General features: G+C 41.1%; 1 protein-coding gene across 1 annotated transcript in view; it reads right to left on the reverse strand.

The window, feature by feature from the left end:
* Positions 1-15540, reverse strand: part of ANO4 (anoctamin 4) — a 185058-nt gene that overhangs the window by 116610 nt on the left and 52908 nt on the right. The window contains exon 5 of the mRNA XM_090275360.1: positions 968-1068. Within this exon, the coding sequence (XP_090131486.1) occupies positions 968-1068 (101 nt within the window). The remainder of the gene's footprint in view (positions 1-967; positions 1069-15540) is intronic.

Below are 15540 nucleotides of genomic sequence, written 5' to 3' on the forward strand. Positions count from 1 at the left end.
TATTACAGGACTGTGGATTGAAATTGCCCTTCCCTAAATGTTTCCCTAGTTCCTCTCTGCCTTTATGAATGTAGCTGATTCTTTGTCTCTATTACTTTCCACAGCTAAATAAAGAGGTATATTTTAGAACTGGCACCAGTTTTCCTGCTTCCTATAGTCTGACTTGGTCTTACTGGTAAACTGCAAATCAAAAGTATGGAATGATTTAGTCCCTTTGGAACTATCCTTGGTACTAAAACCCTCCCCGTCCTTTAGAAGGTTCCATTGTGGACTTCCTATATATCTGGGCATCTACACTTTCAAGTTCAGCACTTTATTTTATTTCTATCTCGCAAATGAAAATCACTTTCCCTTAGCCTGTAGGGAAAATAAGAATATTCCCTGTGGGATGAAGGTAAATTAATCTTTTTAAATAACTAAGCCATCCACACAAAGTATTTTCTATTGCTCTTGAAATAAATAGCAATGCTTGTGTCTGCACAGTATTTATAAACTGGCTTTTTAAAATTAAAAAAATATTGGTTATTTTTTAAAAAATAGAGTACATGTTCATGAAATTTCTTGAACTTGTTTCTATGGAAGAGGATTTCCATGTTTTTCTAGAAGGGACCTGCCAGTAAGAACCATGAATATCCCCGGCACCACTGACCCCAGGGCCCGACTCATCAAAGCAGCCACACAAAAGACTTCCAAACATGGCACTTTGGAGATGAAAATGCCACTTGGAAAATTCTTTTCCACAGACACTTGAAATAACTGCTAAGGAATGAAGTAGCCAGACATTTTCACAAAAAGCCATGAAATCATTATTGGCCATGAAGGCCTACTGCACTTCCTAAACATCTGAAGGATTTTCTTCTCTAATAGCATTCCAGGCTATCTTTCAGTTATATTTGTTCTGAGAAAGGAGCACATTAGGTTTGCAGTGAGGCAGCAGACAGAGTGGGGATAATACATTTACACCTACCTGAAAGGCATTCTTACATTCATTTGTTCTGCGTATCTTCCAAGCACTTCCCATGGGGCATGCAACTTCACAAAGATAATGTCACTATTTATTAGAGAGGACTGAAACAGAAAAAGAGAAACTAAATTGAAAAAGTATATCCAAGTCTCCCATGGTTTCAGTTGAACTTGTACGGAGTTTAAATTTGAGGCATTCTTCAACACTAAGTTGGGCCATTCCATGTGCATGTATACATTCAACAACTACGCCACCGTGCGTCAGGCACTGGAGGAGACCCAGCTCTGAACAGAAGAGAGATGGATGGCATTTACGTTCTGCAAAACTATTTTTTAAAAGATAGGCAAAACGGTAAAAAGAGAGGGATACATTCAGACCGTGATGAGTATTCTGAAGATAACAAAGTAATGGAAAAAAGAATTATGGGGTTGGGGGGGTACACACTCGTCGTCGGCAGCCGTCCATCTTGAGAGACGATGGTGTAGCTTCTTAAGAGTCTATCTGCACCGCCGAGAATGGCTGTGCAGTCCGACTCGGGAGTGACACGGTATCTGTCTCCTTCCGTGTTGAATCGACATCTTGCGATGACGCTGGAGTGTCCTCTCCAGTGAAGCTGAAGCTACAGAGCCTGGGCAGGGTGATATGGAGGGTCTGCTGTTGCCCATGCAGCAGACCCCCCCTCTCTTCGCAACTGAAGGGTCCAAGGGAAAGACGGAGTCAATACAGCTTGGCTTCAGGTGCGCCGCAGGAGTTGCCGGTGTTGACTACAACGTCGAACCGCCTTAGGGACTCCGGCTCCGGATTTCCTGTCGGGGTTTACTCCCTTAGCCTTTCCCCTGAAGAGGTATGCCGCAAGGCAGCGGAGGTTTTTTTTTTTTTTGGAGTCAGAGTTTTCCTTCTCTGATGTGCCCTGACTGGAAGATTGAACCAGCGACACTTAGCTCGCAGGCCGACGCTCAATCCACTGAGCCAAACCAGCCAGGGTAAAGAACAAGGCACACACTAGAGGTCAAGGTAAGGCCACCCTGAAGAGGAGACATGTGAGCTAAGATATAAAGAAGGAGCCAGAAAGGTCAAGAGCATGGGATGAGGTTCTAGGTGCAAAGGTCCTAATTTTGGAATTTGGTTAGTATGGCCTGTGTTGGAGGGACAGAATGGAGAGCAGAGTGGCTGGAGTGTATGAACCACGAAACTGGCATGAGAAGAGGTCCAAAGGTGAGCAGGGGCCAGGGTGTGCAGGGCTTCACAAGACGGTTTGAACTTAATCCAGGAACACTAGGAAGTTTTTTGGATTTGGGTTTTCCAAGATCACTCTGGCTGCTTTGTGGAACATCAGTTATAAGGGGGAGTTCCAGGGAAAGCAGAGAGAGGGAGAGACGCTCTCAGCCATCCAGGCCAAAGAAAGCTGGTGGGGGAGGGGAGATGGAAGAATTTGAGAGATGTGAGACTTAAATCTGGGTCAGTACCAGGCAAAGCGTTTTCTTTCTTTTTTTAACCTGGATTTTTTACTGTTGGCACTATTACAGATGTGCTCCATTCCCCCGCCTCGCCTTCTCCCCTTTCACCAAGCCCCTCCCTCCCTGGCAGCCCTAACCACATTGTTGTCTGGCCATGGACTATGCATATATGCACACATAGTCTTTGGCTAATCTCTTCCAGTCCTCCCCACTCTCCCTCCTCTCTGAGAACCATCAGTCTGTTCCATGTATCCATGCCTCTGGTTCTATCTTGTTTATCAGTTTATTTCGTTCATTAGATTTCACATATGAGTGAGGTCACATGGTATTTATCTTTCTCTGGCTGGCTTATTTTGCTTAGCATAATGTTCTCCAGGTCCATCCATGCTATTGCAAAAGGTTAGAGTTCCTTCTTTTTTATGCTATGTAGTATTCCGTTGTGCAAATGTACCACAGCTTTTTAATTCACTCATCTACTGATGGGCACCTGGGCTGTTTCCAGCACTTGGTTATTGTAAATAACACCTTTATGACTATAGGGGTGCATGTATTCTTTCTCAAAAATTTTTAAATGGAACTGCCTTTTGACCCAGCGATCCCTCTTCTGGGAATGTATCCTAAGAATCCCAAAACACTAATCAGAAAGAATATAGGGAAAGCAGTTTCAAAGGACCCCAAACCTTTGCCTCCTGTGGGACTTCTTATCAACAAATAATTCAGATGGGGAAATAAACTAAGTCTTCCTACCCTGATAACCACCCGACAGATTTTGGCCTATGACTCTGGCCAAAGGGACATCTCCAATGAGAAGATGTCCCTTTGGAGGTCATTTCCCAGGCAGAAGACTGGAAGGAAGTAGAATAAAGATGAGAAAACAGTGAGCCAAACCAGTGTAAATTAGCCAGACGGCCAATGGTTTATCCACCTTTTCCTCCCACGGCGTTTTCTGGATTGCACTCCATTTAAACTTCTATAGTTTAAGCATGTTCACAGATACATTATGCCTTTGTGGCTGAACTCTCCTTGCAATAGTTTTTATAAACAAGCAAATATTTTACACAACTCACAAAAACAGAAGCCAAACTTTAGGCTCCTGCGCTACAGGAAATTGTTTTTCAGTTGTAGATGATGTCCAGTTATAATTCATCTCCTACATTTTCTTTCTTTTTTAAAAAAATATTTTATTTTTGTTCTATTATAATTGTCCCAATTTCTCCCCCTTTGCCCTTCTCCACCAAGTGCATGCCCCCCACTCCCACAGTCAATCCCCACATTGTTGCCCATGTCATGGGTCATTCATACATGTTCTTTGACTAGTCTCTCCCCCTTCTTTCCACCGTTCTCCCCTTCCCCCTTCCCTCTGGCCACTGACAGACTGTATTTTCATTCAGGGTCTTCTTGTTGGGCTTATAAATACTGTACTTAATACATAAGAACTTCTCAAGATATAAAAATCAAACTGGTGTCAACTACAATGTTCTTAGGATTCTGGTGATGCTAGATTTCCCCAAGGAAGAGAGCTGGGGGCCCAAATCCACGATGGTGGGGGGCACCCTCAATACTGCTCTGAAAAATCAAACTTTCTGGTAGTTCAGGCTGAAATAAGGTTTTATCTTAAAGCTTCGAACAAGAAGTCTCCTGACTATAAGCCCCATGAGGACAAGAAATGTTTCTGTTATTCATGGTCAATTTCTCCGGGCCCAGCACAGTGCCTGTTACAGAGGAAGCACACAATCAATATTTGTGCAAGTCATGAATACGGGTAGTGAAATGCACACAGTCAGCCCTGGCATGGTTGAAAGCTAGGAGTCCTGTGAAGCAGGAAGTGACTGTTGATGAAGTGACGGTTGGAACCAACAGAGCAAGTTACTGTGAAGGAGGGGACCATCCAGAAAACAGACAAGCCCGTAACCACTATAAAAATGATGATCAGTGCTCTGTCCCTGCACAAACCGCTTTTCTGTTTACTAGTGTATTATATTCAGTTCTTCCTGAACAGGGCCCTTGGAGCTGAGAAGCCAGGGGAATGAGCTCAAGGGTATGTGTAACTGTACGAACATATAGAAACATAACTCCGTCTTGTCCCACTCACGTCTGCAGATGCACAGATGCCCTCATTGGAGATGGCCTCATAGCTCATCACAGGAGCGTTTTCGTGCTTTGAAAAACATCACCACTTGTGTTTCAATATATAGTATAGTTAACCCAGTTATAAAGCAGACTAAAACCTGTATTTCCTAAAAATTGGTCTTTTTTTAATATCAAAGATATACTTCACAGTCTAGGAAGGTTTTGTGGCTTCTTCACTTGGAAATTTTAATTGCGATAATGGAATTCTTTAAGTTCACCCAACTTTGCCTCACTATTGTTCCTTCTTTCACCAGGAGAGAAAGAGTAAAAATGCACAATCAGGAAAACAATATGGGAATGTGATTGATTTGCAGAATCTGACTGATTCACAGAATCAACCAAACTTTGAGTTAGAGCAGAATATAATCTTAGAATATACTCTCTTCATGGAATTGCTGTGATTGCTAGTTTTACAGAAAATAACAAACCAGTGGGAGGATAATCATTTTACAGAGCCCCATGAATGTATGAAAACCTTAAGAAGAAAACATTAGTATATTCCACTTAGGGTACCTTTTAAAAATGCCACATTTCAGTACGTGGAAAAGCCAAGTTCATTATCTGAATACTGAATCAACTAAAATTCTAAAGTAGCATCTTAATCCATTTTCTGCATAAGAAGTACAGCTGTTTTGATTCATTTGGCATGATTTTAAACAACTCATTTTTCTTGTTATTTCAATTATCATAATTATAAGACTCCCACTTCTTTTAGTGCTCTGTAATTTTGAAGACACTTTCACACATTATCTCATTTTATTCCCACACAAACCTTGTGAGAGAGGCTTTCCTTCAATTTCTTAAAGAGGAGGGAGAAAATAGGTCTGGTAACCCACTACCAAACGGAGCATTTATCCCAGGCAGAGCTGAGTCCACACCCACATCCTCTGACTCCCTTGTCAATTTAATGTAATAAACTGAGGTTTAAATAAACATATGGCTCTATACATGCTCTGAAGATGCAGAATCCATGAGTTGTTCCTTCACCAGTTTATACAAACTAATCTGAAAAGAATTTCAAATTTTAGAAAAACAAAGCAACAAGAAACAAAAAGGATAATTAGGCTACTGATGAGCTGAGATTTGATTCAAGAATATTAAAAGGTATCTTGATAATCTCGAAGAAAAAAATGTTAATGGAATACCCTTGAATGATAATGAATATTCATAGGTCCTGTGTGTGCACACACATGTTTGTGCATATGCATACACACACATGCTCATGCATGTGTGTCTGTGTGTGAATGTTGGGCTTATTCTTTGTATTCATTTTTTTCAAGGAGAAACTGAACTTCATCCCAGAAAAAAATAAATGTGAAACAGATGACTGCTAATTACATGGCTTATATATCATTCTTTTCTCTGCTGCTGAATGATTACATGACTATCTCTAAATAGGTTTTTCCTTATTATTAAGTATTTCTTGCCACATAAATCCAGTATGAAAGTGCCAAAGTGAAGAGAAATGAGAATGACTTTTTTGAAACCAAGGGTTGTTACATTAACATACTGCAATAAAAAATCCCTTCGGTTAGAACTCTGGGGAGAAGATAAATGGCCGTTTAAAGAAGTTTAGAAATATCCTTAGAAGAATAACTAGAGAAATTAAGTAGTAGCATGGAAATTACCTGGAGTAGAAATAGATACAATCCACAGAAAGCATTCCTCCCCCGCCCCTTCATTCAGCAAGAACACATCAAACCTCTTCTACACTAGATGTTAGGCGTGCAAAGGTATATAAATCAGGGCCCTTGCCTCAGCTTGTCAAAATTTAGTAAGGGAAGGTTAGATAAGGCAATAGTTAGAAGAAGGAAGACTAGGGTGCTATTATCTAACCTAAGCAAATCCATCTCACATCCCTACCTGTCATAACCCCTGACACCATTGCTCAGAAGGGGACACTGAGGGACAAACAGGTTCAGGTCTAGGGTCATGGAGGGAGGGCATAAATTCAGTTTGGAAGTGTTAAGTTCAAGATACCCATGAGAAGATGTGCTGTGGGTCGTTAGGTAAATGAGTCTGGAGCTCAGAGGAGCAGTCTGGAGGCCAGAGATACAAAGTAAGTGTGGCCAGGATATAGACAATATTAAAGCCCACAGGATTGGATGGGGCTCCCCTGGGAGAGAGTGTAAGTCCAGAACCACATAGGGAGCTGAATTGCAGAAGTGAGCTGGAAATGCAGATTCTGAGGTTGGATTGCACATATTCATATTCATATGTCTATCTCTTACCAGCTCTGTGACTTGGGCAAGCCACTGAACCTCTCTGTGCCTCAGTTTGTTCAACTGTAAAATGGGAAATTATAGCAATATCTATCTACTGAATTGTATTAAATGACATATCACAGGTAAGATGCACAGCCTATATCTAAAAACATGTTATTATTATCTCTAAGAAGGGTCACACCATATTGGTGGTGGTGGGAAGAACACAGCAGTCTTCCAAGTTACAACCTGGGAAGTCAACAAATAAGGAACCAATACCTGGGAAGGATTTTCCAGTCTTGGACTACAAAGCTAAACCATAAGAAACCCTGGAAGTCAAGTCCCCAAATCCTGTCTCCTGTCCCTCCACAGTACCCAGCATCTACTACATGTTCCTCTAAGGATATTCATTTATTCCTCAACATTTTCCAGACCAAATCCCTACCCACATGAAGTTCAGTTCTGTTGGGGACACAGACCCTCAATCAACACACCTCTCTGTGCTTAGGAGAAGGATAAAGAAGGGTAACAAAATAGAAAGTAATGGTGAGAAGGAGATCTATTTTAGATAGAGTGGACAGGCCTTTTGATAAGGTGACATTTGAGCTGAAACCCGAAGACAATGCCGAGAAAGGCTGTTCTGTTATCTAAGAAGAGAGCATTCCAGGCCACCAATGAGTCAAAGACAAAAAGCCTGAGGCTTATACTATATGCCTGACAGTTCTACTTACCAAGCATGAGCACAAAGGGTCACATCAGGGTAGCCACTTGCATCTGTTCTGTATCCCTTTAGGCAACTGCCTGGATAGCACTTTCTCATAACCATGCTGCTAGTAAAAAACAAAAAAAGCAAACCCCTAAATGCTGGTGGGGGCAAGAAAGGAAATACTAATTTCCAATCAGGAACTCAGATAAACCTCTGGAAGAAAAAGATAGCAGTGGTAGAGGTGGATGCTTACTACCTGCTGGGTAGTGTCTGGGGGCTTTTGTACACATTAAATAACCGAATCTTCAGGCCAGTTCTATGAGGCAGGCATCATTATGCCCCTCACTGATTGCAGAAGAGGAACTAAAGCACAAAGAGGTTGGGTGCCTTGGCTAAGGTCACACCATGAGTAAGAAGGGAACCAGGATTCTCACCAAGGCAGATGGGCTTCAGAACTGCTGCTCCACAAGAGGAAGCTGGGGCCAACATGAATTCAACTCCATTGTCATCTTGTTTTTTGGAAAAATGCTTCGTTACATATTGTAATCTAGGGTATAGTGCATACAGTTCCCTCTGCATGCTAAACTGAATGTTAAGGCCAGAGGTAAAAACAAACATGAAGCCTGGTTCTGCCATTCACTACCTGTGTGTCCTTGGGAACATTATTTAGTTCATGAGCCTCAGTTTCCTCATTTGTAAAGTGAGGGTAACAATGTCCACCTTGCAGGTTGTTCTAAAGCTGACACAGTTGTACATTAGGTGGTTCAATAAGTAAAAAAGAAAAACGAACAAACAAACAAATGAGACGATATTAAAAGGTTTTTGCACAGCAAAGGAGATATGAACAAAATGAAAAGACAACCTACTGAATGGGAGAACATATTCACTGATACATCTGATAAGGGGTTAATATCCAAAATTTATAAGAAACTTAAAAAAACTCAACACCAAAAATACCCTCCAAAAATTGATTAAGAAATAGACAAAGGAGCTGAGTAGACACCTCCAAAGAGGACATACAGGTGGCCAATAGACATACGAAAAGATGCTCAACTTCATTAATCATCAGAGAAATGCGAAGTAAAACCACAATGAGATGCCACCTCACACCTGTCAGAATGGCTGACATCAATAAACCAACAAACAACAAGTGCTGGCGAGGACGTGGAGAGAGGGGAACCCTAGTGCACTGTTGGTGGGAATGCAGACTGCTGCAGCCACTGTGGAAAGCAGTATGTAGTTCTCTCAAAAACTTAAAAATAGAACTGCCTTTATGACCCAGTGACTCCACTTCTGGGAATATATCCAAAGAAACCCAAAACACTAATTCTTAAGAACATTTGCATCCATATGTTCACTGCAGCACTATTTACAATCGCCAAGATCTGGACGCAGCCCAAGTGCCCATCCGTAGATGAGTGGATAAAACAGCAGCGGCACATTTCCACAGCCGTAAAAAAAGAAGAAAACCTTACCTCTTGCAGCAGCATGGATGGACCTGGAGAACACTATACTAAGTGAAATAAGCCGGTCAGAGAAAGAGAAGTAGTGCATGATCTTACTTCTGTGTGGAATCCAATGAACAATATAAACTAACAAAGTGGAGACAGACTCATGGACACAGAGAACAGACTGACAGCTGTTCAGGGAGAGGGGTTGGGGTCTGGGTGAGAAAGGAGAAGGGATTAAGCGAAGAAAAAAAAAAGAAAGACTCATAGACACAGATAACAGTATGGCAACTGCCAGAGGGAAAGGGGGTTGGGGGCAGGTAAAAGAGGGTAAAAGGGGGATAAATGGTAATGAGGAGACTTGACTTAGGGTGGTAAACACACAATACAACATACAGACGATGTGCTGTGGAATTGTATACCTGAAACCTATATAATTTTATTAATCAATGTCACTCAAATAAATTCAATACAAATTAAATATATAAAAATAATTTCCTTCTTTCTCCCATAGTTACTGAGTGCTTGGTGGATATTCTGCTAACCCATAGATGATGCTAGAATTCTCTGGTGGATCTGAAATCTCGTCTCTGAAATGATGAAGAAATGTGCACTTCTGGAGGGAGATAGGAGCTAAAGTAATTGCCAAGTAATTTCAATTCCTCTTTGCTGGGCTGCCACCTAACCAGCTGTGTGTCACTGGGTGAATGACTTGCACTTTTTGTCCTTCAGTTTTCTCTGAGAAATGAGAACATAAGTCTTTAAAACAACTTCTACATTTCTAGACTCTTATTTCCTTAGGGACACACTGGAATTTGTGAGTGTAGTTCAGAAAAGTTCTACAGCTGTCTTTGATGCAATTCTCTCTACACAATACACACAGACACACACACACACTCACATACACTGACTGGATCCCAGCAGAAAGAAGCCTGGGAGGGATTGTACATTTCTAAATGGTTGCAATGTTCATTCCCTAAAGATGATATTAGCATTAGTGACAGGAAACAGGTGTGTAAAACAGGTACTCTCTACCGCATAGATTTTTTTGTCTTTTTATTTTTTAATTAAATATTTTATTATTATCCTATTGCAGCTGTCCCAGTTTTTCCCCCTTTGCCCTCCTCTGCCCAGCCCTTTAGCAAATCTTTTCAATGAGGCTTCCAAAGGACTCCATCCAGGTCTTAGCCTCATCTACCTGTGCTCCCTGGGTGATGACATCCCTTTCCAATGGTTTTAGATGTCACCTATTGTCTGATGTCTCCAAGATCCATACCTTTGGCCAAGACTTTCCTTCCAAGTTCCAGATCAGCACAGCCAATGTTCAACATGATATCTGCTCTCAGCTGTCTCACTGGCATATCAGGCTCAGTGTGTCTAAAAGGAACCTGCCTCTCTGGAAGCACGGCTCCTCTGTGGCCCCGGATGTGGGAAATGAAGCAACTATCCATCTAGTTGTTTAAGTCCAGGCGTCACCTTTGACTCCTTTTTCCTTGCCCCACCTCCAATTAATCACCATGTCTTCTGGATTCTACCTCTTACATGGCTCTCAAATCCATCCACTTCTCTCCATCTCCACTGCCACCATCTTCCTATAAGCCACTATCCTGTATCTTCTTGACTGCAACAACCCTATAGAGCTCCCTCTAATCCCATTCTTGCCTTGTATCTTCTCACCGACATCAGAGACATCTTTAAAAATGCATATGATCTGTGGTTTCCCATGGCTCTCTTGAAAACCACTAACGTAGCCCATGCATGATCTGGTCACTCCCTTATCTTATGCCACTTTTTCTTTCTCTGGGTTACAGTAAAAAGAGCCTTCACTTTTCTTTCCAAATTGCCAAACTCCTGACAGTATCAGGACTTTCTCATATGCTATATTCTCTCTCATAAATTCTGCTCTGTTGGGTTTCAAGTTATATGGCAATGGAATTCTAAGAGTCCTACCTGCCCAGAACACATCCTGAAAAAAAACTGTGAATATGAGGAGACATCACTCCTGTGATTAGGATGCTAATTCACTGGCTATGAGTTAATCCAAAGGGAGAGGACCCTGAATTGGCCTGAACTAACCAGGTGAGTCATTAACAGTCTTGAGGTTGGAGAGATTCTCCTGTTGGCTTTGAAGAAGTGAGCTAATGTGTTGTAGAAGGCATAAGAAAGTAAGGAATCATGAGGGGCCTCTGGGAACTGAAAGAAGTCCCTGCTGGGCAGCCAGCAAGAAAATGGTGACCTCAGTCCAACAACCACAAGGAACTAAATTTTGCCAATGACCATGTGAAAAGACCTTGAACTCCAGGAAGGAATGCAGCATGGTGGACACCCGGTAGCAGCCTTAAGGGGTCCTGATTGAAAGACCCGGTTGAGTTGAACCTAGACTCCTGACCCACAGAAACTGTGAGATCATAAACATGTTATTTTAAACCTCTAAGTCTGAGGCTATCTCCTATGCAGCAATATAAAATTAATATGTCATATTTCAATTAATTCTCTTGTAACACAAATAAATAATATAATAATAATACAAGAATAAACTGTGTTTCACATATTCACAACCATAAACCTACTTTTGCCCACCCTGTATTTCATTAATGTCTCTAGGAAACTGTACTGCCTCTCCACATCTGTATTCCCAGCACTCAGTATGTTACTAAGCATATAGTCATTGAGAATGAATGTTTCTCAAATTAATTCATGAACATCTTGAGATCCAGACTAAGTAGCTTTCTCATATTACTGATTAGCTTGTTAAAACACTTTATTAGACAGAAAAATTCCATCTTCTTGCCTCTACAAAGGTTTTGATATGGTTTAAATTTAGGGAAGCTCAAGTAAACATTCCTCTAGGCCACAATCAGGAGAGGACTAGTGCTGAGTTGCTTAGCGCAAATTTTCAAATATTTTATTAAGTGAAGAATGATACAATGTGCTCTTGGTTACTCTGCATCAAGCCTGGTAATCCTTTCATCAAGCCTAGAAAAATCACTCCTTTGGGATATGTGATGAAAATCAATGTCTGTTGTATCAGTCAGGATGGGCTAAATTAGGCTGCAGCAACAAATAACTCCAAATATCAGTGGGTGAACTAGAGCTGTGCCATCAATATGGTAGCTACTAACCACAGGTGGCTACTGAGCATTTGAAATATAATGAGTCCAAACTGAGATGTGCTGTCTGTAGAAAATATACACTAAATTTTGAAGACTTGTCTAAAAAATTGCAAAATACCTCCTTGATTTCTGTATTCATTACATGTTTAACTAATAATAATTTAGGTCTATTGAATTAAGTAAAACATTAAAGGTAACTTCACCTGTTTGTTTTTTACTTTTTATAGGTGCTACTAGAAAATCAAAAAGTACACTATTTCCACTGGCTGGTAATAGGATGAAGGTTTATTTCTTGTTTTGCTACACATCCACTGCAGGTCACCTCACTGAAGTGACACCGTGGTTCACAGTGATGGGTCACTGTGCCAGAGGGAAGGCAGAGCTCGGAAGCTCTCGTCAGGACATACGCCACTTCTGCACCTGGCTAACTGGAAAGAAGTAGTCATATGGGCCCATTTGTCTATGAGGCCACCAGAAAGAGAAATTATATCTGATTAATGCACACTGATGTGGACTACCCTTCTGCCATCACCTACTTAGGATCACAGTAGATTTATAGGGTAAAGCAAATGTCTTATCTTCCTCACAATGTAAGCACTCATAAAGTCACTCAACAAATGCCTAAGAAAAATCTCAACTACATCCTAGGCACTATGTTGGTCCCTAGAAATATAGAGAAGGCTTAGAACATTGTCCTGGAGCTCACAGACTTACATTTTAACAGAACAACTACTAAACTAACTACAAAAAAATGTGATAAATATGAACAGAAATTGCTCAAATTTCCTCTGGGGTCACAAGAGAAAAAATGTTCCCTTTCTGGATGCCCCTTCCATATGGTAATAAATTTCTCCTTAGAAGTAAGCATTGTCAATTCTGATCCACACAACTCTGAAGTTCTTCCCCTTGTTACAGATCATCCTAGCATCTCCTTATTCTCTCAAAGTGGCATTTTAGATAAGTTAAATTTAGGGACAACTACATCATCACAGTTATGCTTTATATTATCACAAATAATCAACCCACTGATAATTATACAGTTATGACCCAATCAATAACCCACACAGCATTATGCCCTTCACAATCAGCAGTGATTCAGAGCCATGAAAAAGCATGACCCAGAAAGGATGGAGGCATGAGTCTTCAATCAATGGAGGAGTAATTTAACTTGGGAAATACTTTTTAATGTTCTTGAAAGGTTGTGGTATCCCTCCTAGGCCTATTCTATTTATCTCTTGGTGGAATACTGATCATAATTAGAGGATGCAGAATGATGTATGTAGCAATATAGCTCACAAAGTTGTTTTTAGCTAAATGTTATAAAAAAAGCTGCCAAGAAACAGGGAGCATATATTTCAACATCAGAAAAGTGTAGCTGATAAATTATACCTTGACTCATATCAGTTCCTAATTGGTATAATGATGATATAACTCCTTTGCTTACTTTACAGGGCTAATTTCATTTATAATTAGAAAATATATAGTAGTATTACTATACATGCATATTAGATCATGTTATATATTATATAGTATACATATTCATATATAATATTATATTAGATAATGCATTTGAAACCATATTTTGTAGGTATCAATAATGTGTTCCTGGAATCTGGTTCCCCCCTCCTTTAGGACACACGGGAGTCTGAGCTTCCTGGCCCACTGTAGCAGGTTAGAGCCATATGGTGAGCTCTGGCCATTGAGCTGTGAGCAGAAGCCTTGACTGGGGTTGGTTTATCTTTCCATGAGACAGAGGCAGGCATCTGGACAAGGTTGCTGTAATGCTGGGTCCCTGGTAACTACAAGCGTGGTCCACGTCTTTTTCCCCCTACTATCCTGAGACCAAGAACTAAACCCTGCTGTCTTAAGTCTCTGAGATAAGCAGGTCTTGAGTGATGTGGAGAAGTCATATAAAGATCTGCATGGAACTTCAGGAGATCACAGGGAGGTAGAGATATAGACAGAAAGGGGACCCGGGACCAAGTCCTAGGATGCTCTCATATTTGGAGATCAAATAGAAGAGAAGGGCAAGCAAAGGCAATTGATAAAGGGTCAGTGAAGAAGGGGGAAATCCAGAGAAGAATGCAATGTCTTCTGAGTCAAGAATGTTTTTCAAGGGAAACAAGCCACCCTGTGGGTGAACGCTGCTGACGAGGCCAATAAGATAACAGGAGTGGCATGACCGCTGCATTTGTTCATATCCGATCTCTATAAGAGCAGTTTCTATGGAACAGTGAGGCAGCAAGCCTGGACTGAATAATTTGAAGAGTCTGGCAGGCAAGAAAATGGAGATAGTGATGTTGGACAAATCTTTCAAGATTTTTCTGTGAATTGGAGAAGAGAAATAGGACCGTTGTTGGAGGAGAATAATGAGGGTCAAGGGATCTTTCTTTTTAAGATATGAGTTACAGAAGCATGTTTGTAATGACTGAGTACAGAGGAGAATTTGCTGATGCAGGAGAGAGGGGACAGCTTCAGGAGCAAAGTCCTTGAGAAGGTGAAATGGGAAGGGAGGCCGTGCAGAATAGGAGGGCTCCTGAGGTGGTAGCAGACACACCATTCACACGCAGAGGGAAGGCAGAGAGTGTGGGAGCAGTCGCAGAAGAGCCTGTCTGATTGCTTCTAATGTCTATCAGAGCAGAGAAAAGGTTATCAGTATAGCTTGTGTGTGTGAGGACAGGTGGGACAGATGGAGGGGAGAGGGTTGAGGGCTGAGAAGAAAGTGTGAAATAACAGCTGACCAACTCCCCGGCCTATTCACTCTTTGGTCAGAGGTCACCTTTGGTGAACCCCTTACCCAACGCCCTACTTAAAATCACTATCCCTTCACGCCTGGTACTCTCACACCCTGTCCTACTTTTTCCTTAGTCATATCACTTATCACCTTCTGACATATTATGCTATGTACTTATTAATCATGTTTATTGTTCACTGCTTTCCCCATGAGAATGTGAGTGCTATGGGATGAGTGCCTGTAATTGTGCCAGGCACTATGTATTTATCGAATGATTGAAATTTTTAAAATGAATGAATGAAGGAAAAAAGGAATCAAAGAAAGGAAAGGTGGGAGGGAGGAAAAAAGTTAGTTCACGGATGGGGTGAGGGGAACACTCAACCCACTAGGCTCACTGGGCATTCTTTGGTGCTCATCTGAGACCATGGTCATGATTTAAAGTGGACCAGGCTGCATATTTTTCAACCACACATGTGCAGGCACAGAAAGCCAAAGAAATAAAGGAATGAGAGAATTCAGGTGCTTATAAATAAGAGGTCATAATGACGGACTATGGAATTGAAGCTAAGCAATGAGGGAAATAAAATGATGGCTAAAAAAGTGCCCAGGACAATTAATCAGCAGGCTCATTACCATATTCAATGTACTTTCCAGTGACATTTTGGAATATTGAAACCCATTCAAAGCATGCTTCAGTTTCAAGTATTAGCTCCAAGTATTTAAGGGTTTATTTAGAATTCTCCTTCCCTAAAAAGACTTCATTTTAAAGGAGGATTAAGGTATA

The sequence above is a fragment of the Furipterus horrens genome, unplaced genomic scaffold (genome assembly GCF_987537825.1).
Source record: "Furipterus horrens unplaced genomic scaffold, mFurHor1.1.pri manual_scaffold_4, whole genome shotgun sequence".
NCBI lineage: Eukaryota > Metazoa > Chordata > Mammalia > Chiroptera > Furipteridae > Furipterus > Furipterus horrens.